We start from the raw sequence: 23,315 nt of genomic DNA, 5'->3' as shown, positions 1-23,315 counted from the left end.
CCTATGCAAGGATGCACATGGATGCTTGTCTGCCCCATCCATCCATCCATCATCCATCCATGTCCTGGCAGAGGCGTGAGGTTGCTCGTGTACCCCCGTGCTCAGCAGTGAAACACCCTCGCGCTGTTTGCCCACCTCCTTGGCTGAGACAAACCGACCCACACCATACCAGTTGCAAATACAAGTGACTTGCCCATGCTTGTCCTTTCTGCTTGTCCTTTCCTGCTGTGCGCAGGGTGGTTTGTAGGGGAATGGGGAAAATAAAGCCTGGCGCGCACACACAAGTGCCCCATCCTCTCTGCGAACATCCAAATATTGCACAATTTGAAAGGAACAGGCACTTGAAGGCAGGATTGGGATCTGAAGGGAGTTTACTTCCCAGATTTGGGTGGTAAAGGCAGGAAAGCCTCGCCGTCTAACCACGTGGTGAGTCACGTTGGCATAAAGTTGGTGCCACGTCTCAGCAGCGTCCCTCTCCTCCCCATACGGGAGGGTGGCTGCAGGCAGCCACCACCGCCACTGTACATTGCACAATCCCCTATACTGTAAGGCTGGGTAAATATTGACGTGCGACTTTGCACTTTGCATTCGCCACTTGCGGAGCTTCCTTCTCCTTTCGAGACGTGCACGCAGAGCCCAAGATGAAGGTCGAGTTTGCTCCGCTCTCTGTGCCACTGCAGAGAAGGCTTCAGATGGCGTCGGTGGTTCAATGGGTCTTCAGCTTCCTAGCTCTAGGTAAGAGACATCTCCTTGTCCTTTGCTGAGAAGCCAGAGCAGCTTTTGCCCCAACCCCTTCTCTCCCTGACCCCAAGGAAGACCTGGGACTGAAGGAAAGTGGCATTAAAGGCATCTTCTGGGAGCTTGCAGTGAATCCCAGGTCATGTTAGGACAAGTGATTAGCAGCAGACGTTGCACTCGCATGTCTCTCTCTCACTGTTTGAAGAGCAGTGTGGGAGGCTCTGTCTCACTAAAGCAGTTCTTCCCCCCCCCCCCTTTTTTGTTTTGTTCGTTTGTTTCTTCTCACCTGATCTGACCACGGGTGGCACTAGGGAAGTGCAGGGCTGCGTGCCCCTGCATGGGAACATCTATGGGTCTTACACAGCAGCTAAACCCGTGTGGGGTTTCAGCTTCTCGTCCTCTTTAAGTTCAGTGTTTTCCTGGTCTAAGGTGCTGCCCTGCTCAGCGTTAGTTGTGAGAAATGGTATTCCCGTGCTTGAGGGATGGTGAGATGGGAAAAGAATGAGGGGCTCTGCTTTGCAACCCTGGGAGCAGACACTTCACTTTATACAGATGCCGCTGCACACCCCAAAAGAGCATTTTTCCATGAAAACCCAAGCAGGTTGGGGAAGAGACACATTAGCAAACTGGGACCCAGACAAACTGACTACTGTGTAGAGGGCATCAGGTGCTGATGGAAATGAGAGACATGCAGTTTTGGAGAGGATGCACTGGGAAATTAGGAGATGGGAGACCCAGAGGCAGGTTGTCAGAGAGTGCAAACTGTCTGGGGTGATTTACAGCCCATCAGGAATCAAGCTGGAAGGTGATATCCCAGAGTTTGCCATTGTCATGCCAATTCTTCATCTCAGATGGGATCTACGTAAAGCTTCTGCTTTATTGTGGGAGGATAGTTGTTGACTAGTCCCAATACACAGAGGCAGCAGATCTTTATGTATATATGGGTCCTGGCACACAAGCATCTCCAAAAGAATACCTCCAAAGAAAGCACAGGCTGTGCTTCAGAGCCTTTTTAAGTTTCTGAGATGGCTCCATCCAAACTCTGCTACAGACCTGGGGCTGAATGGCCACCTCTGCACCAGTATCTGATGGGCTGGAGCACTGGGCCATGCAGGTCCAGATAGTGTAGCTGTTTGCATGCTTCTTGGCATAGGTTTGACCCATGCTAAGCAGCACTCTGCCAAACTATATCTTGGCATGGTCTGGGCAATGGCAGAGGCCAGGGACCGTTGCTGGTAGCCAGGACGGGTGAGGTTGCCCTTTACTGGAAGGGAAGAGACTTGGCAACATAGACATGACTGGGCAAAGCTGTTCACCCGCTGGGTCAGCAAATGGGCTCTGCTGAGTTCCACCGGAGAGGTGTAACCAGTGTGGCCCCTTGGGTTGCTCTGGGACAAGCCGGAGGACATCCCTCTCCAGATGGAAGGGAAAATCCTGGTATGGCAGTGGTGGCACAGCCAGCTGAGCTGTCACGAAGCACAGTTATGGCATGGCAGAGTGCAGGGCACTTGGTGCTATCCTGTGCTTGTGTTATAAACCCTGGGGCTCTTCTAGTGCAGAAGAGATCCCAGTGATGATCAGCCTTCTCCTGCGCACCGGAGACCACCTTGCAGGGGGAGGCATGGGACTTATTAACAGCGCAGGGAAGGGGAGATCTGGCAAAAGCCATCCAGCCTTGGACCCAGCTGGCCGGACTGGGACATGCTGGGGTGCTCTGTAGCTCCCTTTCTGCCCCTGCACCCAGATTTCCCTCCATGGTGCCTGGATGGGACATAGTAGAGATGTGGCTGCAATGTTAACAAGGGATACAACAACACATCCTCATTCCCAGCATGGATGCAGCTGGGGTTTACTTAGCTTTAACAGTGTTTTCCAGCAAAACAACTTGTACTTTAGGTTTTTCCCTTCTTGGTATAAGGAGGAAGCTGGCACTTGACTTTTCAGTGATAGAAATGACTGCTGGAGCCAGCAGAAAGCCAGAAAATGGTTCAGGAGGGAGGAATCCTCTGCAGTGGAGCTACTTGAAATGCAGGTTCTGCCTCCTGCAGGGAAATGCAGCTTGTTCCAAATGAGGATGAGACCCAAACCCACACCTCCTCCGTGGCTGGCCTTCCAGATATTACTCTCTTTCCCTGGAACAGTTTTACTTTGATTTTTTTTTTTTTTGGTGATATATTCTGAAAGCTAAAAAATGATTTAAGAAAGGCATTAGAAAGGTGATAACCAAACCTTATAGAGACATTCCAGCTGGTGTGATCAATTTTACAAAGTTTCTTTAAGCCTGGAGCTTCCCACCCAAAAGCTCCCAGTTGAACAACAGCAAAAACTCGATGCTAAAGGCTACCCTTGCCTTCATCCCACGAGCCGCCAAACACCCCATGCCGCACTCAGTTATAACCCTCAGGCACAGAGATCAGACCTTCCGTGGGCAGGATTTGGCCACCATCTACTCCTTTCTCTCTGAGACAGGCTTCTGCTTCTGCTGCCGGAAAAAAAGGGCTCCCGAAAACACACGGTTGACCGCTCCCAGACATTCGCACGGCCCTTTGGCTGGAGATCCCAGCAGCCACTGCTCAGCAGCACTGGTTGTGCTCATCAGCACTGGGTGCGGGCAGCTGTTGCTATGGTTGTGCAAATGCATCCCCCGAGAAGCCAAGCACTGAGCGAGGGGCTCATTCATTCATTCCCTGCGGGGTGCTGGATGAGCGCAGCAGCTTGACCCCGGTGCTGGCGGGGAGTTTTGCTGCAGCATCTCTCGCAGCAGGCGGGCATCGTCCACGCTGCCGGTTTTCTTGAGGATGCTCCTGGGAAGGGCACGGAGACAAAAGGTGCCGTTTGCTTCAGCTGCTGGAAGGAGAGTGCATGGCGCAAGGATGGGAAGCAGGGCATGGGGTGGGGACCCCATTGCCTCCCCACTGCAGGATCCCAGTACTGACCAGTTCCTCCTCCTAATGCAGCGGAGCCAGGCTCCTTCAGGGCACCAAAATCAGCAGCCTGGTGCCCAAACCTGCTGCAACCGCTTTCCGCTGCTTCTCATTCCTGGTCTCCAGGGACTTGGGCACGGGGTTCCATCCAGACACACCATGCAGAAGCATTAGCGTAGGGCTGAACCCATGCAAATGCCCAGCCTTTGAACCCCTTCCATCAGCAGGGTTGGCTCAAAGGGCACGCCGTGCCAGCGTGAGGCGGGTCCCCTTGACAGCCGAGCGTAGTCCACAGCCTGGGACAGCCTGGCCAGGTTTGGCTGTGCCGAGGGATACAGCTTCTGTGCAGGCTGTCACTGGCAGGGGGACCTCAGCAATGTGCATCTTCCAAACCCTCCTGACAACTGCAGTAGGAATCTGACTCACCCTGGGGCTGCTGTGATGCCAAAAATCTCTTTCCACAGGCTGCTGTTTTCCCTATTCCAGGCTGAATGAGCAAATGCTGGGTTAGCAGCAATGCTGGGCCCAGGAGCACTTTGATGGGACATGGTCCCTGTTTGGACTTGGCTGGAAAAGTCCTCCGTGTGCTTTGTAGCCTGTGGCTCACTTGGAACCCGTGGCATACACGTGTGTCTTGTCTGTGATATACCCATGTTTTCATGCAGGGAGGGACTTGTAGCTCACAAAAAAACTACTTAACACAAGATACCCACCACCAAACACTTCATTTTTGCTCTGAGCTTCTTTGAGAGAGCCCAGCCCAGGAAACCACTTGGCCTGTGAGGGGATCCAGGAAAGCCATCGCATCCACATGGATGTGTCTTCTTGCTGACTCCCGTATGGCCATGGAGATGTGAGGTGCTGGGTCCTGGATCGTGAAGACCTGCTTCAGAAGCACCCCTGGTCAACAGGCTGGGTGCAGATCTTGGTGGCCCTGTGGTCCAGGAACATCCTACAACTGCTTCACCCAGAGCCACACATCACCACGGACAACCACAGACAAACCTCCCTGCATCTGGCCTGAACAGAAAGTGTAAGATGTAGCGTCTGTAAGGAGCTTTCCTTCTTGTCAAGGGCCTTTTGGTTTTGGTTTTAGTTGGAAGGGGTCTCTCTTTGCTTTCCATGACAGTGTAGACAGTGCAGCAGCTAATCTCAGCCCAGCCTAGGATTATCCGGCCATTTTCAGGTAGCTGAATTAATGTGATTGCAAAGACATGCATGGTGCCCTTAGAGTTCCTCTTGCAGCCCATGGTGATGTCTGCCTTGAAAGGGCTCTGTGTAACGGCTTAAGCAATTTTATAGCAATTTAGCATGTGCAGTTGGGCTACCTCCCAAGAGTCCAGAGGGAGGAGATGAGGATCATGTCTGTTTGCAATCACATCTCCAAATCTGCCTGTTCCTCCCGAGTGTACAACCGTGGCTTGAGAGATTGCAGCCTGAGGCTGGGAATCAAGGGAGTTATGGGGGCAGAAAGGTGGAAGGTAGATACTGTAGTGAGAAAACTAAAGGTAATTCTCCCATCATTTCCCTTCAAGAATACTGTAAAGGCAGCGAGGCAAAGCCACGTTATAGTCACATCGCATTGCCATTTGTGTGCCTGATGTGCCCGCAGTCCCCATCCTCACCAGAGAGCTTGCCCCCATGGAGAGCTTGACCAAGCTGGGGGTTGGAACTAGATGGTCTTTAAGGTCCCTTCCAACCCAAACCATCCTATGATTCTAAGCTGGAGAGCTTGTCCGGCTCTGCAGAGCCCTGGCAGCTGACGGGCTTCAAAGATGGGTTTCTAATGAACCAGGGACTTGCAGGTTTCCTCCCATCCCCATCACGACACAGACTGCCATCTCTTCCAGCGGCATTTCTGAGACCTGACAGCCCTTTGCGGGTTGCTTTGTGGGCACAGCGGGTTGCACATAGGCTGGAGTTTGGCCCCAGGAGGGAGATATCTGCTGAGGTTCCCTGGCCAAGAGCCTAATGCCATGTTTGTGATATCTTTTAAAGTGTTCGCCTGGCAGGTAGCCCAGAAAATGACAGTCGTTTGTAGGAAAGCAGATGCTGAGGGAAATATGGCTTTCACTGGGCAGCTCTGGAGTGGTCCCCAGTCCAGGAAGGAACAGGCAAGAAACCCTCGTTGTTCCTCATTTTCCTCTTGGGATTCCCCTCAAGGGAAGAAAGCAATGATTATGGGCAACAGTCTCACAACAAGCAAATATTCCTGTTTGCCACCCATCCCTTCTGCCCTGTCCTGCAGAAAAGAAGCAGAAGGGGCAAGGAGGTGGCTTTAGGTTGTCCTTGCTGCTCTGCCTCTGGGAGAAAACCCGTGGAGGAGGGGGAGTGTGTGTTCCCCTCCAGCATGGATTCAGGAAAGACTCGGGATTTGCAGGAACAGAAATAGATCTTCGCTCCTGGTGCACAGTCCTTCCCTCTAGCCTTTAGCCCAAATGGATGCAGGATTTGGCCCTTTCTTGGGTGGGATGTTATTTTTCAGCAGCTTGGAGAACAAGGAGACTCTAAGATGTGAAGAGTCACCTATGAAACTTAAAAGAGGCTGGGTCGGTGCCAGTGAAGGGACCCTGGAGCCAGGCTGAAGAGCACGAAGTCCTGGGCAGTGGGGCTGGTGGTGGACCCAGCCTGGGGACCTGACACGGCTTTCAGGAAGCAGCAATACAGCTCCATGGCAAATACCTTGCCACTGGTGGTCCAGAAAGTCTCGGTGTCTAACTGATGGGATCGCACTGCCTCTGCTTTGTTTTCATTGAAGAGTTTGAGGACATGACACGCAGATGTCTGCAAGAAAGTTGGAAGGGGGACAGTAATCTCCCTTGATCCAAGCAGCTACGGTGACTCCCCCTCGCATAACAGGCAGTGGTACAGAGTGCTCCCTTCTCACCAAAATACAGCCCATAAATAACCAAGTATCTGCTTAAAGGCTGGGATTGGTTTGGATGCAGACAGTAATATTTAACTGTACATTTTCTGGAACTTTCCTGTCTCTTTGGTCCCATCCACAGGAACTTTCAGACTGAGGGTCCATTCTGGGAGAGGAATGGGCTCCTTTCCCACAGCATCCAGTACACCATAAGATTTTACAGGCACACAAAAAGAAAAATCTTAAGATTGAGTGAAGGTCACTGTGTGCAAATTCTGCCCTGCAAAAAAAAAAGTTGAATTGCAAATGAATCGAGGGAGAAATTAATAATTATATAATTGCAAGATAAGGCCTCACTTGGATGATAAGTGCCTTGATTTAAACCAGAACAACTCCTTCACTTTGCAGAATGTACTGTGAGCTTTGCACAGTATGATAGAAAGAGAATTAGGCATTGCACAGTTTTGCAGCAGACCCAATGACCTGGCTCCCAGGTGCAGTAAAATTGCAACCTCCGCGTTGTTCCTCAAGCAGTGTTTATGTGTCATGTGGATCCTGGAGCTTCATTTCATGCTATATGCTGTTTTCCTCAAGAGTTATAAAGACTGTGACTGTGGCATTTGAGAGGAGTGGCACTAGGTACAAGCAGTGGTTCGTTCTGGCCGGGAGGATGCATTGCAGGTTAGACCTGTTGCTCTGCCGAGAGGTGCAGTGTTTCCCCACGCTCTGTATTAGCTCCTAACCAGGCACCTGCCGCAGTGTCTCTACCTATATGAGGATATACGATCCTATTTCAGCTTTAAGGAGATTTAGGATCCTGCTAGATTATTGCTTTTCCCCCCCCATAGGAATTATCAGTACCGTCATGCCAGTGTTTTAGGAAGGGGCAGAGATTTGTTTTTACATGCAAAGCTCTAGGATCAGGGTAACATCACAAAAAAAAAAAGACTACAAACCAGACCTACTTATTTATCCTTAAGTAAAAGCAAACAGGAGGTACAAGGAGGTCTTAAATGAGAGCATCATACACCTCTTCCCTGATAGGCCTTAGCTGAGACGAGCTGGAGAGGGCAGGTGCCAGGTGACTCCCAAAGATGAAAATCCAAGTCTCGGAGGATGAGGGCATGGGTGTATTTATCTCACAGCTGAAGCTGAACAGTCCATCCTCACGTCCTTCAGCCCTGGGTGCTGGATTTGTGATGAAGACCCAGGGAAGGACAAAATATATAACCCACCACACATGATGTAACCCATGAGCTGGGGAAAGCAAAGGGCTTGGATGTATGGGGCCTTTTTGAGCTTCCCAGACAAAAGCAAGGCTTCCAGAGGGACAGACGGAGAGGACACAGGTCCTTCCAGTGACTTTTTAGGGCATCTGCTTTGCCACGTGCCAGGTTGGTGGCCATCAGTGCTTCCCAGTCACTGCAGAAAGACAGTGTTGGGCTTGGGTGGGATTTGATGTACCAAGTGATGCTTGTTCACACACAGACTTTTCTTCTCTTGTTTCTGTGCCAAAACACAGGGCATGAGGGAGGTGGGAGGTAGAGGGCAAAGCTGAGCACTGACTGGAAGCAGCTCAGAAAAGTCTTTAATGACTTGGGAAAGTCCCAAGTCATTAATGTCTTAGGGAATGAAATAGAGCATTCTTATAAAATCTGTGATGACACCGAGTTGAAAGGACTGAAAATCCTCTAGAAGCCAGGATTAGAGTTGAGAATGAACCCGAGAAGTGGAGGAAAAGGTCCAAAATCAATAAGAAAAAACTCAATAAAGAGCAAAATCTTATATATGGGAAGATAAAAAATTAAAAATCAAGGACACAGTTAAAATGGGGAATTGATAGCTCAGAACAAAGCTATTGGGGACTGTACAGACAGGGCATAGTGCCCCGCTTTGCTGCCACTGCAAAATGCCAGGTCCCATCAGGGGGTATTAAGAGGAGTTTTGGGGTAAAACACGGGCATTATCGTTGCAGAGATCAGACTGACTCCAGAGAAAAAGCTAGAAAGCAAAGGGGTAGAGATCTGATCCACGAGGACCCTCTGGATGCGGTGAGGTCCACCAGTCTTGTGGGAAGAGGGGGACACGGTGGCCTTTGGAGAAATAGCTGGTTGCTGCAGGGATGGTCCTTGGTTCCTCTCCAGGTTCCTGGGGCAGATAGGAAAGAAACCACTTCTGCATCAAAGGTGCCTTCACACTGATAAAGTAATTCAGCAGCAAGCCCAGTGAAGGTTTGGGCTCCATCCCAGGACCAGAGTCCCTTCAAGTGAATCATTCCTCTCCTAAAGTCCACCTAACCCAACCGCCAACTCACTGCTGGCTTTTCTCTCAGCACAGTGCTGCATAGTTGCCTTCATCGCCCTCTTCTTCACACGTTTTTGGCTGGTCAGTGCCCTCTATGCTGCGTGGTGGTTCATAGACAGGGAAAAACCCAGCAAGGGTGGGAGGCGGATCCACTCCATCCGGAACTGCATCGTCTGGAGGTACATGAGGGACTATTTCCCCATCACGGTAAGTGCCATCGATCCCATCGGCTCTTGGGAGATTCAGGGACCAACTTTGTCCTTGGTGTTTGGAAGCGGGTCTGGGGTCAGCACTTGTGGATGGGGTGCTTGGAGGTCAGTGTTGAAGGATTGTCTTCCCAGCTCCCAGATTACTGCAAGACCCGGAAAAAATGTAGACCACCATTTTCACAACGGCATCTAATCATCTGCCTTTTACACACCCATTTAACCTCCCTGCATTCCAGCAGCGAAGGAAATCTCCCCTTGCCTGTTTTCTGTGTTTACATTGCAACACTCTTGCTCTTCAGGTTGCTCAGCATTTAGCCAGTGGACACAGTGCCAAGTTTAGACCAAAATTTAAGAGGTCTTGGTGCCCTGCAAGGTCAGCATCCCCTTCTGCTGGGGAAGAGGCTGGATGGGTAAAGCTGGGTGTGCACTGGGCAGTCTCACAGAGTTGCTGTTCCCTTGAGAGGGAGTTCTGTGACATTTCCTGATTTAATTTAATGCATGTGGCTGGTCTTTGCCCTTACTCTTTATCTGGTATCCCCTTGGCATGGCATGAATGCATGGACCAGCACGAAGTCCTGCCTTAGAGCCATCGCAAGTTGGTGTAAATCTGAGCAATGCAGCAGAAGAGTTCACGGGCCATGCAAGGGAGATAGATTCGAGGGTAGACCAAGCTATGGGAGTTTGTAAGATAATTCCTTTAATGAAACATTGCCTGTTGAGGAAACTCAGATGGGATGCACACAGCTGGTTAAGAGATAGCCCGGAGTCAGGAGCTGGGTGCTGCAGGCCAGGTAAAATGATGGTGCCTAAAGTATGTCTTCTGTTGGCACATCATCCCCTTTTGCAGGCCACAACTCAGTACAATATTGACCCTAGTGCTGCAGGTAGGACAGGGGCTTTGCCAAGCCACAACCTGGTTACACAGACAGTGTGTCCCAGCAAACGTTGCTCCTTTTCATCAGAGTGGAAACATCACTGGATATCAAGGCAAACTGCATTAGTGCAGTAGAGCAACACCATGGATATACTTAGGTCTGCATATAAAGGCACCACCTCCAGGGTACTCCAGAAGCAAATGTTGCACCAAGAAAACTAGAGCTTTTTTTATTTCTCCTGATTTCCCCTCCTCTCATTTCAACTTTTATCTCATCCCCAATATGCCTTTTGGGTTGATGAAGGTGAAGGAGCAAAGGACAGTGTTGTCTGTGACCGTGTCTGGTTAGTGGAATACAGCACTGGGCAAGATGGGATTGCCTCTCAGAGGACCTGGGTGCAACTGGTAGAAATAGATGTGCTGGGTTGAACCAGACCACCACCCTCCCTTTCCACTGCTATGGACGATTCAAATAAATCCACCTAATTTTGTGCTGGAAGCTGGCATATGCTAGCCAAACTTCCCATGTCTCGGCTGGGTGAACTGCGTCTCCAGGCTGCCTCTTTACAAGACCATCCATCAGAGTAACTCTACCTCGCATGTGTCCTACTGCCATTGAGTTTCTTTGCTCAAAGGCATGACAGAAAGTGATGATGAGGACCTGCAGTGAGTTATTTTATGGCTAATCTCAGAGCTTAACTTGCGATTTAAGGCCTTCTGGATGAGCTTCAAAGGAAGGTCCCCAAAAGGTATATCATAATCTCCTGGGGAGGAATGGGAACTCATCCCAGGAAAGCTTGTGGTGAGTTTTACCATAAGGGACAGGAAATATTTTATGACGTTTAATAGCAAACACCAAGTAGGTGCCTAATAAATTATTCTCAAGGTTGCCTTAGAAAATACTAGAATCGCTATGAGCTATTTATGTGGCCGTAATGATCATGTGCAATATATATCCTGTACATTATCTGTGGCCGTAAGCCGCTGCTTGGGCAGGGTCAGACCAACCTCTCTGCCAGAACTTAGCTGCCAGCTCAGCCCAGCGACAACTCTTCTCCTGTCCCTTTGAAAGGACATGGAAACCCCCTCCTGAAGGCCACACTGCATCGCCTGTCTGTCCTTCCTTCCCCGGGTGCCACTGCCAGGCAGGAGGACCAGTAAGACCAGTAGAGGGAGCACGGCTACTGGGTTTGGCTGGGTGAAGGCGGGGGGGGGGGTTGGTGGAGCCTTTCTCCCCCTTGGTCTGGGAGAAGTCAGGGGGAGCTCCACAAAAGGACAGCAGGAAACAAAAAATATAATAAAAAGTGGATTATAACCAAGCAATCACATCATACTATTTCCCCCAAACATTTTCTCAGTCTTCCATACTTTGTTTGCTCAAGGGCTTTCTACGGCAGAATATAGGATTTAGCAGCCCTTGCTGAATGATCTGCTACCGTTTGTCACTACAAGAGCACGGAAAAACACTTGGCATCCCACAGCAAGGAGCTCCCCAGGTGAACCACACAGTGTGAAGACCTCCCTGCTCCTTTCACTAGAAACTCCCTCGTTAGTCCATGCTAATCCTGTCCCAACTCCTCATGTCACTCCTGGTTTTATATCCCCCACCTGCCAGCTTTTTTCCTACCTAAAACCCCCCACAAACCCCAAATACATTTGCTTCTTTGCATGGAAGGCGTTTCATTTCGTACTGCCGAGCACGAGCTGATTTGTTTCCTAGCAGAGTGGAAGTTAAGCGTTGTAAATATTGCTTTAACCATCCTGTACGCTGCTCTCATCATGAACTAAGCTGAGCTTTTGGTCTGAATATGCACAGCTGGATGCCCCCATAGACCTCTCACTTGCCCAAAGCCCCAGCCAGAACAGCGAGTGGGATTTGGGGACACAGACCGGGTGGGCACCCAGCACGCCGTGCCGTATTTGTGTGTAAATTGAGTTTGTTCAGCCCTGAAGAATTAGTCATTCTGGGAAGATTAAATGTGGCTCCTAATCCTCCCAGATCCCAGCAGCAAACTTAGCACGGCCAAGCACCAGTGTCTGAAGGCAGTAAGAGCTGTCTGCTCTTTTATTTTAGGAAGTGGCTTTAAACGCTGCCTTTAAGAGATGCCTGGGCATGTTTGCAGATGAGGAAGCACAGAGAAATTGGGATGATCATCTGTTTTCTTTGCTGCAGCAGGCGTCTGGCAGGTGGGAGTGTGCAGGCTCTGCGCCTCCACAGTGCATGCGAGGAGCACCCTCTGCCGATACCACCCTTGCACAAAATAAACCAACTGCTTTGCTGCTTGGTTTATTCCCTTTGGAGCTGACTGTATTTTAATTAGGGGTCTGGGAAGTATAGGGTCAGGCAGGACCCGAATGGGTTTGGGTGATTTTAAAAGAGGGATGAGAAAAAAGCAGTGAGAATTCAAGGCGGGGTCCAGTGCATTGCCCAGGAAAGTTATTTCTGCTTCATCCTCCTGTATTTTAACCCTGTTCTAGTCCTTCTTTTTTATACACCCTCATGATAGGTCTGTAATACATGGCTGAGCTGAGCTGCTTCTTAAAATTGTGGAAAATATACCAAAAGGTGCAAAATGAATCTGTTTGGGGCAGACTACATTTGAACAGATACCCAGTGATGCCTGCTGTGGGTTGATGTTGCCTCCAGAGATTTTTGGATACTGTGGACTGCTCTACCTAGGCTATGTTCAAAAAGCAGTCAATAATCTGTCTGCTGCTGCCAGGTCTCTGCCCAAACCCTTATCTCCATTTGCACAGTCCCTTCCCCATCATTTAGCAGCACATCTTTATTACAAAGGGTACACCCAGCATTACAGTAAAAACAAATTTCTCCGTCACATGGCCAAGTGAATGCACATCTTCACTGCTACTTCTCCCCATCCCAGTCCTCTCCTGCCACTGTAAGACTGCTGTCACCAACCTTCCTCGTACAGCCAAGGTGCTTTAATAACCTCAGCTGAGGAGCACCATGGATGTGCGGAAAGTGAGAATGGGGGTGAAATGGGGAAAACATAAGCTTGACAAGATCCGTCTCTACCGTAGCCCTCAAACAAAAGTCACGGTCTTTCTTGCTGACTATAAATTGGGGCTGGATGCTCGGCTTAGACAAGATATTTCACCTTTAGATAACACAGCCTGGGTTACAGTTAAATCTAGCAGCAGGAGGCTAAAATTAAGGTCTTAGAGGGACAAATTTTGTCTTCAGGTGCTGTAATCATTCAGAGCAACCCCAGCAGGCATCGTCTTACCAGCTTTATTCAGGACAGCCTGACAAGTGCCTGCTGTGTGGAGAAGGTTCTTGTGGTCTTCATTGCACTGTTTTCCCCTTGTGAAGAGCCACAGGACATTTCTTACTGGCCTTGGGGTTATCTAAGCACCAGCTGGACCTTGTTATCTTAGCAACTGGCAGAGTCCCAAACTCTGTCGTTGTGCTTGGGGACTTGCTGGCGTTCTTGGCTTTTTGTTAGCGTAGCTAAAATGAGTTATTGGAGAATTAATTGACCCCTAGGAGCTGTGATTTGGGATGGTTCCATCCCATAGCTCATTCATTCTCATAATTGCATAAACCATGATGAAGGTTATTTGAGTGTGTTGCGGTTCAGGGGAAGTACAAGGTGTTGCAGACAGGGGACAGCCCAAGTTTGCGTGAACCAAGCCCTGCCAGGAATATTTTCTTTCTTCTCATAGAAGAGCGGTATTATTTGTAACTGGAGATTTTGTGTCATGGTTCATGATGTTAAATATAATTTCTGATTTCCAGCAGTCTTACCTTAGTTCACTTTGCTTCCTTCTGTTGGCTGGAGGAGAGAAGAGGGATTGTTAGGGCAAAAGCAAGACAGAGCCAAATGGCCCAAAGCCACCTCTCTCCCCTTCTCTGAGGAACTTCTCTATCCCATGTCTTGGCCCTCTCTTCTCTGCCCTTGGGTGACCTTAAGTAAGAGAGAGGCCACCACCAAGATCAGGTCCACCGGAGGACTGTGTCCCACCACCTGCACTGCCAAGCAACATGCTAAGCCACTGGATAAAGGAGGTCCTACAAGACCCCCAAACCCAGCATCACACAAGAGCAAGGGAGGACTTAGGCATTTTGGAGCTGCCACCCTTACCCAACTTTGGGAGTGAGGGTGGTGAAGTCCCATCAGAACTCAATTTAAACCCACCTGGCTGGTCAGACTCCCCAGTACTTGCCACAAACGCAGCTCTGACCTGGCATTGTGGCACCTGGAGAAAACCCCAGTGCCCAAAGCCCTCTATTTCCCCAGCTCTCCTTCTCAGCCCCTCGCCATTGCTGGGACCTGAAACCCATCTTCCTCGGCAGCTCCTGGCAGTACTCAACTATTTGCCATTCCTTTGGTCTCCCATCCAGACACCCTTGGGTGGCCCATCCGCTTCTCTTCAGCTTGGCACAATTCCTCCTTCTTTGGATCTGGCTAGGTTTCTGGATTTCTCTGCTGGGTTTCATCCAACAGAGAAACTGGCTGCGTGTGTCATCCTGTAAGAGATGCTCTTTGGAGGTGCCTGTGGACAGCAAGGGACCTGAGGATTTGCTTGGGACAAAGTTGAAAGGAGGTTTATCCTACTTAAGAGCAGATTAATGAACATAACATCCCTGGAAACAGAGTTTGCAGCCAGAGAAGGATAGAAATACAATGGCAAGTTAATCTGGGAGACTTTAAATGAAGAAGGCAGAAGCTTGCTGACCAGCTTTCCTGACCACATCCTCCTCTGCTCTGTGAACGGCTGTGGGGGCAATGCCATGCTACTCCCTGTCTCCCACCACATGTTCATCGATCCCTAAGGATGCGATCTCACAGCATGTCAGTGCCCTCCCTGACTGCATGTCCTCCGGCACGGCAAGCACCGTGCAAAGCCCATACTCATCTAAACTTGACTTGATTAATTCCTCCCTTAAAGACTTTTTAATCCCTTCAGCCCTGCAAACAATGCTGGCTGGGGGCCCAGGTATCGCTTCATCTCCAGGTTGTTGCTGGAGCACCCAGCCCTCCAACCCTTTGGACTCAGGGAGAATTTTACTTTCCTCAAGCATTAGTGCATCAGCCTTACACAGGGAATCACCCGTCCTCCCTCTTCCCATGGTTTGGGGCAGGACAGTCCAGTCTGTAGGGGACAACCAGGAAACCCCAGCCGCTTCTCAAGGGGTGAATTAAAGCAGCCTCGTTGAACCAGTGCTGAACTCCTGGGCTGATATAGTCAGTCAGAAGCCCTAATTCCAATTAGCTTAATTCCACTCCAAAATGACTTAAAAAAACCCAGAACAAAACAAATACCAAACGAAGGCCACTTTAATACCAGCTAAGAGCATCTACTTGGGATGTTAATGCGGTTTAACTAATCCAGTTTAAAATTAATTTGGATTAATTTGCTTGAGATCCTCACCAGTACGTGCGCTCTTATCAGAGCTCCTGAAAGTCTTGCGTATGCATTTCCTAACACAGCTGACAGTGAATGGAGCAGGTCTCACCACGTCTCTGTGGGAGCTGGGGGAGCTGGGGCAGGGTCTTGGACTCATATTTGAGTAGATTGAATAAAGGGGTGTTTCTGCTACAGAGTAATCACCATGAGCACTGAACAACTGTGGCTGTCAAGATATTTCTCCATGAAGGAGAAGCATAAAGTAGACCTCATCCTTCAAAACACAAACTGAAGTTCATTTGTTGGGAAGGCCAAGATGACCCCAGATCTGGAATCTGGAAAGCCTCGTAACACCTTTGACAAGGGGTCATTACCACTGTCAGCAGCCAAGACACCAGCCAGCATCCTGACCGTGCCAAGGGGAAGCTTGGGGAAGGCAGCAAACCCATGGCTGTTTGGAGAGCACAACCCTGAGCTGCTAACAGCTCCTTGCCTCCTGACCACAGATCATACCCATTAATTTGGCATCCCTTAGATGCTTCTGAGTTGAGAAACTCGTCTTGTCTCACCAAGAAAACTTTGGGTCAAGCACTTGTCTCACTTAGATGTTTACGCACAGACCGGCTTGGCTGGACCCGTAAGTCCTTTGACAATTATTAAAGGTTCAACTCACGTAGAAAGAGACCGGAGCAGCAAATGCCATCCGGTGGGTGTGGAAATAACAACCCAGCCAAGGCAGGAATGAGGAGAGTCCCAGCCCTCTGCACCTCAACCCCAGCCCCGTTGAGCACTTTGGGCCTGGAGTGCAGGAGAACCAGGCTGTGCGGTGTCAGGTATTAACTTTCCTGGCAGTTTGTGAACAGAGATTGACCTCTGGCAGGAGGAGAGGGAAGAAGCGAATAAACAGTGGGAACAATCCGGATGGGAGGATCGAGTTTCTGTGTTAAAGACTTTCCAGAAGGAGAAGGGTGGTTTAGAGTCCAGGGCCCCAGCCTATGGCATAAGAGACTTTGCCCAAGTCTCTCCTCTGCTACAGATTTCCTTCTCAGTCTTGTACAAGCTCTTTGGTTTCTCTGTAAGTTCTGGCCAGATCATCCAAATGTGAGCAGACACGGTGACAAAATGGGGACCTTCTCTCCCCTCCTTCGCTTATGCCCTGGAAGGAGCCCAGTCTACAAAGCTGAAAGAGGCAAATAATTCAACTCAGTCGCCAAGATGTGGTCAGTGCTAGTGCAGGGGACAGCTCTTGCAGAAACATTAACCAGATCCACCAACTCTTGAGTGACTGGACTCCTGCCCTCTAGCTACCCATGGCTTGGAGCAAGGAGTCAAAAATCACAGAATCACAGCCTGGTTGAGGTCAGAAGGGACTTCTGGAGGTTGTCTGGTCCAACCCCCCATGCTCAAGCAGGGCCACCCAGAGCCGGTTGCCCAGGACCGTGCCCAGATGACTTTTGAATATCTCCAAGGATGGAGACTCCACAACCTCCCTGGGCAACCTGTGCCAGTGCTTGGTCACCCTCATGGTGAAAAAGTGTTTCCTGATGTTCAGAGGGACCCTCCTGTGTTTCGGTTTGTGCCCATGTCCTGGTCCTGGCACTGGGCACTGCTGAGAAGAGCCTGGCTCCGTCCTGTTCACATCCTCCCTTTGGGTATTTGTATACATTGATGAGATTCCCCGGAGCCTTCTCTTCTCCGGGCTGAACTGTCACAGCTCTCTCAGCCTTTCCTCACAGGAGAGATGTCCCAGTCCTTTGATCATCTTTGTGGTCCTTTGCTGGACTCTCTCCAGTTACGTCCATGTCTCCCTTGTACTGAGGAGTCCAGAACTGGACCCAGCACTCCAGGTGTGGCCTCACCAGTGCTGAGCAGAGGGCAAGAATGACCTCCCTCCACCTGCTGGCAATATATCTAACACAGCTGAGGATACCATTTGCCGCCTTTGCTGCAAGGTCCCATTGCTGGCTCAAATTGGTGTCCACCAGGACCCTCAGGTCCTTTTCTGCCAACTGCTTCCCAGCAGGTTGGCCCCCAGCATGTACTGGTGCTTGGGGTTGATCCTCCCCAGGTGCAGGACTTTTTGTCCTTTTCCTTGTTGAACTTCATGAGATTCCTGTCAGCTGGATACATAGAGTGAGAGAGACAGATCATGATCAAGCTCCAAAATGCACGTGTGGTTTAAAAGGCCCAATCCAGAACCAACAGTGGGCAGTAGGATTCCAGACTTTAGTGGCATTGAGGCCACTAGGGAGATGAGGAATCATTTATCAGAGACAGATGTGTCATCCAGGGGCACTGTAAAACACCAGGGGTTGCATTTAGCTTTGTCTGTGGCCAGAATTAACCTCACCCCCCCCCCCCCCAAAAAAAAAAAAAAGCCTAGCAAATAGTATGGCAATGCAAAGCAAGATGAAAAATGCAGTATCTGAAAATAGGTGCACACTACACAAATAAAATAAATCACAAGGTGATCTCAATGGAAAACATCAAGAGAAAGTATGATGAACCAGAAACAGAGCTGGAAAGATTGCTGGTTGGCGGGTGCCCAGTCCTTTGTAAGGGGACATAACATCCCTCTTCTCTTCCCTCACTTCTTCTCATAGAATCACAGGATGGTTTCGGTTGGAAGGGACCTTTCAACGCCGTCTCGTCCAACCCCCCTGCCATGGGCAGGGACATCTTCAACCAGATCAGGTTGCTCAGAGCCCCGTCCAACCTGACCTTGAACGTTCCCAGGGATGGGGCATCGACCACCTCTCTGGACAACCTGGGCCAGGATTTCACCACCCTCAGCGTAAAAAAATTCTTCCTTATATCTAGTCTGAATCTCCCCTCTTTTAGTTTACAACCATTACCCCTTGTCCTATTGCTACAAGTCCTATTCTTCACTCTTTCCCCTCCTGTCCTCCCCTTTCACTGGGCGAGCACCAACGCAACAGCTGGATGTGTCCTGGGAGGGGGGTTTAAGTATATGTGGTATTTTAGCACAGGTAAACTTTCCCATTGAAGCAGTTTGCATAGCTCAGTGGATAACCTGAGTTCAGCTCTTCATTAGCAGGGAAGGTGGTGTGATCCTGGGGTGCAACCAGCCTGCTGTCACCCCCACTTCTTGCCACCCTGCACACACACAGGCAGAAATTTAGTGGTTTCCAATGCACCTGAGCATCTCGCCTCCCTGGTTATAAATCACGCAGAGATGAAAGGCTGTTTGGAAGCTGAAGATGAATGCAGGAAACATTGATGCAAGCTGAGATTACTCAAAAATGAGCAAATGGTGACAGGGGCCCTGGGCACTTAGTGATTCAGCCATCTGCCCCTCTTCCTGTGGAGGCACCTCTGCACCCAGGCAGCGGTGGGACTTTTGTTTGTCCGTTCCCCTCATTAGGAGCAGGCGCTTGAATGGGCACATGTGTACAGTCAACAGTGCCTTAGGACAGATGGGAAATTAGCCACGACATAAGAAAGTAAAATATACCCTTGTGATTAACCTGCGGTACTGGCTGCTTCTAGGAAAACACATGCACCATTAGCTGCTGCCCGAGTGTGGATGGGACAGGGGTACTCGGAGAGGGGACGCGCTAAGACGCACAAAGTTTTGGTTCTTCTTGAGCACAAGTGCCTTTGAGCTGTCTGGAAATTCGTGGTGACTCTGTGATGGCTAACCTTGGAAAGGTTCATCCTTCCCTGGTGCTGTGAGCATCCTCGGCACCCACAGAAAGGGTGCTGGCTGATGTTGGCAGGGTCTTCTCGGTGGCGTAGCTGGAGGATGGGTTTGTCTTTTTGGCTAATGGGTGGGAGGAAATGGAAATACGGGCAATGAAACACATCTCAGTGAGAAATGATTGAGTCGTTCCAGTTGACCTTTTCCAACAGAAGGCACGGTGGGCGCTAGGGACCCCCCTCCAGGCATCCCCTCCCTGCTCTCCATAGCCAATGCTCCATCCCCCCAGGGGGACAGCACTAACTCATGGCCCCTTTTTGGTTCCATCTCTGTGTCCAGCTGGTGAAGACAGCGGAGCTGGACCCCAGGCAGAACTACCTGATGGGATTTCATCCCCATGGGGTCCTGGCAGCAGGAGCCTTTCTCAATTTCTGCACAGAGGCATCAGGCTTTTCCACTCTCTTCCCGGGCATCACCCCACACCTGATGATGCTCTCCCTGTGGTTTCGCATCCCATTCTTCAGGGACTACCTGATGAGCGGAGGTAAGTAGGGCAACAGCGTGAGCCAACCCCTCTGGCAAGCGGTGGGATGGGTGGGTGCTTTTTGGGGGAGCAGAGAGTGAAGACACCAGGGGAAGAGGAGTCAAGGGTTTGGTTGTCCTCATCTGTGGCCGACTGGATCCCATGCATGGACACAGCTACTGGAGGTGGCACCCCAAAACTCTCTGAAGTTAAAAATTGCCCTCCTAGCTGTTACCTCTCTTGTTCAACTTCATAGATCGCCTCTGAGCTCAGGGCATCGCTGTGCCAGGCGCTGTGTAACAGCAAAATGCAGTGCAAATCTTAACCAGAAATACTGAGACCAGCAGGACAGGGTGGTCCTGTATTTCTTTCTTTCCATGCAAGTAACATTCAGGCTTGAAATTGTGGTTGCCACTGAAAGAAGGAGAAAATCTATTTTTCCGAAGCTGCTGCTGCTTGCAGGGAAGCAGCATCCAGTGAGAGAGGATCCAAATAGCAGCTCGCGCTGTTGCAAAACCACGTGGTAGGAGAGGAAGAAGAAATGAAAAGGAATAGGTAAAAATGAAATGGAGAGAGGGGAAAGGGAGCCTGGAGACATTTTTGGCAGGAGATGACCTCCATCTCTCACCGGTGGGCTTGGGGAATGGCCACTTCTCCAGCAGAATGGGCTCGTGTCGTGGGCAGGATTCAATAGACCAAACACAGGCATCCAGCTCTGTCTGAGATACCCAGGGCATTCATCACCCTGTTTTCCACATAAACTCTGGCTCCTGCTGCTGAAAAAATATTTACACGAGAGCGAGGAATCATAACAGAGAGATATGAGAGAGTTATGACCCAGGCAAAAGAAGGTTTAATCACTGTAATGTGAGAGTTCGGCGCATAGCTCATTTTCAGGTCGATTGAATCCATTTGACAAAGAGATTTTAATTTGCAAATTATTTCAGCCCCTGAAACAAGGATTTTTTAAAAAATCAAAACAATGTTGTTTTGCCATTTCTGAATTAAAGATTTCTAACTTTTGCAAGTAAATAATATCAAGGGACGAAGTTCTGCATTAAATTCCACTTTAAATTAGCAGCATCCACTGAAATTCGTGTGTGTTTTGACCGAAAGCAAATGTTTCACTGACTTTAGAATGATCCAGGATTGGACACTGTTTCATTTGACAATAAACCAAAACAGATTTTCCCTGGGGCTTAAGTGCAGCTAGTTCTCAGTTTACTTTTTCCTGATTTTTTTTTTCCCGTTTCTTGCTTCGTGAGATTGCCAAAGTGTAGGAAAACTCTGAAAATAAAGTGTCTAGTACCCCGCTGGAACTGGATAATGGGGAAAAAAGGTACAGGGCAAACCACAGTCCTGTGGGTTTTAGAGATGCTCATTTTTTCTTCCTCTCTGCCCCCCAGGCCTTGTCTCCTCCGACAAGGAGAGTGCATCCTATGTGCTACAGAAGCCGGAGGGTGGGAACATGCTGGCCATCATTGTTGGTGGAGCGCAGGAGGCGCTGGATGCCCGGCCGGGATCCTGCACCTTGCTGCTGAAGAATAGGAAGGGATTTGTCCGCCTGGCCATCGAGCATGGGTGATGCAGGGGATGGGACGGAGGGGGGCTTGGGAAGGGATGCTCTGGTCTGTGGTCGGTTAATGGGGTGTTCCTGCTGGTTTTGGAGATGGGGGCATAGTGTTTTGGGGTGGGCTTTGTTAATCTTCATGCCCCTACATTGGGTTTGACTCCCCGCAGCACCCCACTGGTCCCCATCTTTTCCTTTGGGGAGAATGACCTCTTCGAGCAAGTGAGAAACCCCAAGGGCTCCTGGCTGCGGCAGGTCCAGCACCGGCTCCAGCAGATCATGGGCATCTCCCTTCCCCTCTTCCATGCACGAGGCATCTTCCAGTACAGCTTTGGGCTGGTACCTTACCGGCGGCCCATTTGCACTGTGGGTAAGTCCTTCCTCGGCACGATGCTGGCCACACTCAACCTGGCCAAATTGAGGACCAGGGACAGTCCGTGGGTTGTGTCATCCTTCTGCCGGGCTGGAGCATCTTGCCAGAGAGCACAAGCTCTGGTGGCCTGGAAATGTGCTGGCAAAGGAGCATCCCCAACTGCTCACCTGTCATACTGGTTTGGGACACTGGCTTGGTCTTATGACAGAGCTCAGGTCATCTGGGCTGCACTAGGAAAGCAAACACGGCCACCCCATCACCTCTATGGGATGCAATCCCATATGGGATCCAACCCCAATCCCAGTGCAACCCAGTAATACAAACCGCTGCAATAACGTTGGGTTAAACTTCTTCCAAGCCAATTTTACAAACACAAGTAGGACAACACCTAAGCAGTTTGCAGGTTTGCTCAGTGTCCCGAGCAGGCACAGCCGCAAACCCCAACCTATTTGCAGGTGAACAAAACAAGGCGTTTTGACCAGAGACCATGTCCATGGGAGACCAAATTTCAAGAAAGTGTTTGGTTTTGAACAAGTTTTGCCTGGTTTCAACAACACAGAGCTTGGCCCACCAGCACGGCTGATGGTCTGTGAATTAGTCTAATTAAAGAGGCTGTTTGGAAAGGTCAGAGCTCACCACCCTGATTAGGTTTGACAGCCAGCAATTACTTCTAATTGTTTTACAACCTGTTTGGATTGTCTCAATGGTTTTATGAGCTGTGCAGTATCACAAGGGCTCTTCATTAGTCTGATGAGGAGTAGCGTTACATGATGATGAAACCCTCCATCACTTGACAAACACAATTTGAGTAAGAGACCAGAGCAAGGGAGGTATCTCATGGACTTCCCTGTCCCCTGCAGGCACCTGGTCCTGTTGCTGGTGGCTCTGGGAGATGGGAAGGGGCTTCTAGTGCTAGGAATCAAATTAATTAGATTTGCCCTTGAAAAAACATTATTTTTACAGATAAGTGGGTACTTGGTTCCTAATAAAAATCAGATGTTTCAGAGAAGCTTTAATCTGAGCAAAGTGGACGCACCCCATTTGCTAATATATTTAGATAGTCTTGGGCTCCTCTGTGCCTCAGTTTCCCCATTTGCAGTGCAGATTGCCAGGGCCATGTGGGAACAGCTTGGAAAGCTCAACCCAAATTTTAGGATGATGCTGTCTTTATCTGTAGCACATCAGAGTTGTTAGGAGCAGCTGTAGGAGCTGCATTGGGATGCAGTACTTTTTACTTCAAAGAGCTACACAGAGGGTCTTTGGCATTAACCAACTTTGCAGTTGGGAAACTGAGGCTAGGGCCGATGTGACCTTGGAGATCAACAGCAGAGCCAGGATCTGAACCTCCATCTCCCCACCTCCTTGGTTGTGCTGCCTCCCAAACTCCAGGACATGACTGGGCATATCGATCCGTCCACCACATCCTTGGAGAGGTGGACCCCAGCTCCGTGCTAAGATGTGCAGAGTGTTCTGAGGGACCTGACACTGGCTCCTCCTAATGCCTGTGCTTGTTTTCCAGTTGGGAAGCCAATTCCAGTGCCGAGGAAGCACAGACCCTCCGAGGAAGAGGTTGATCAAGTCCATCAGAAATATCTAAATGAATTGTGCAAGCTCTTTGAGGAGCACAAAGCTAAATATAACATCCCAGAAGACAGACACCTGGAATTTATTTAGAGCTCCTCAAGCAAGGGGAAACCATGGGGATCATGCTCCAAGTTTTCCCCTATCTCTGGAACTATTTCACAACCTCAACTTAGTCATAGTTAACATATGGTCCATACAGTGTAGGGAGAAGGACTTGATTTTCCCAGCACTTGCATGGGTGTCGGGACAGAGTTTTCATTTTTTCTCCGTGTAGGACACATCATAAAAGATACAGAGAAGAAGGAAAAAGAAAATC

The 23,315-nt window shown here is 49.7% G+C and overlaps 1 protein-coding gene across 1 annotated transcript; it reads left to right on the top strand.

Moving 5' to 3' along the window:
- The first annotated feature begins 635 nt into the window (after nucleotides 1–635).
- MOGAT2 (monoacylglycerol O-acyltransferase 2) lies at nucleotides 636–23,099 on the top strand. The gene is made up of 6 exons (XM_010576624.1): nucleotides 636–735; nucleotides 8,861–9,039; nucleotides 19,289–19,493; nucleotides 20,879–21,053; nucleotides 21,213–21,412; nucleotides 22,935–23,099. The coding sequence occupies exons 1-6, from the start codon at nucleotides 642–644 to the stop codon at nucleotides 23,087–23,089; spliced, it is 1,008 nt and encodes a 335-aa protein (XP_010574926.1). The 5' UTR covers nucleotides 636–641; the 3' UTR covers nucleotides 23,090–23,099.
- The last annotated feature ends 216 nt before the right edge of the window (nucleotides 23,100–23,315 follow it).

The sequence above is a fragment of the Haliaeetus leucocephalus genome, unplaced genomic scaffold (genome assembly GCF_000737465.1).
Source record: "Haliaeetus leucocephalus isolate CR32 unplaced genomic scaffold, Haliaeetus_leucocephalus-4.0 Scaffold536, whole genome shotgun sequence".
Classification (NCBI taxonomy): domain Eukaryota; kingdom Metazoa; phylum Chordata; class Aves; order Accipitriformes; family Accipitridae; genus Haliaeetus; species Haliaeetus leucocephalus.
Note: the sequence above shows the minus strand (reverse complement) of the source record. Positions and strands in the feature narration are given on the sequence as shown.

Bases quoted from the DNA above. Each gene is read 5' to 3' on its own strand.
- MOGAT2 (XM_010576624.1), top strand. From the start codon at position 642: ATGAAGGTCGAGTTTGCTCCGCTCTCTGTGCCACTGCAGAGAAGGCTT. The intron at 9,040-19,288 runs GTAAGTGCCATC...CTCTGTGTCCAG, and splicing joins GGGACTATTTCCCCATCACG to CTGGTGAAGACAGCGGAGCT. The intron at 19,494-20,878 runs GTAAGTAGGGCA...TCTGCCCCCCAG, and splicing joins GGACTACCTGATGAGCGGAG to GCCTTGTCTCCTCCGACAAG.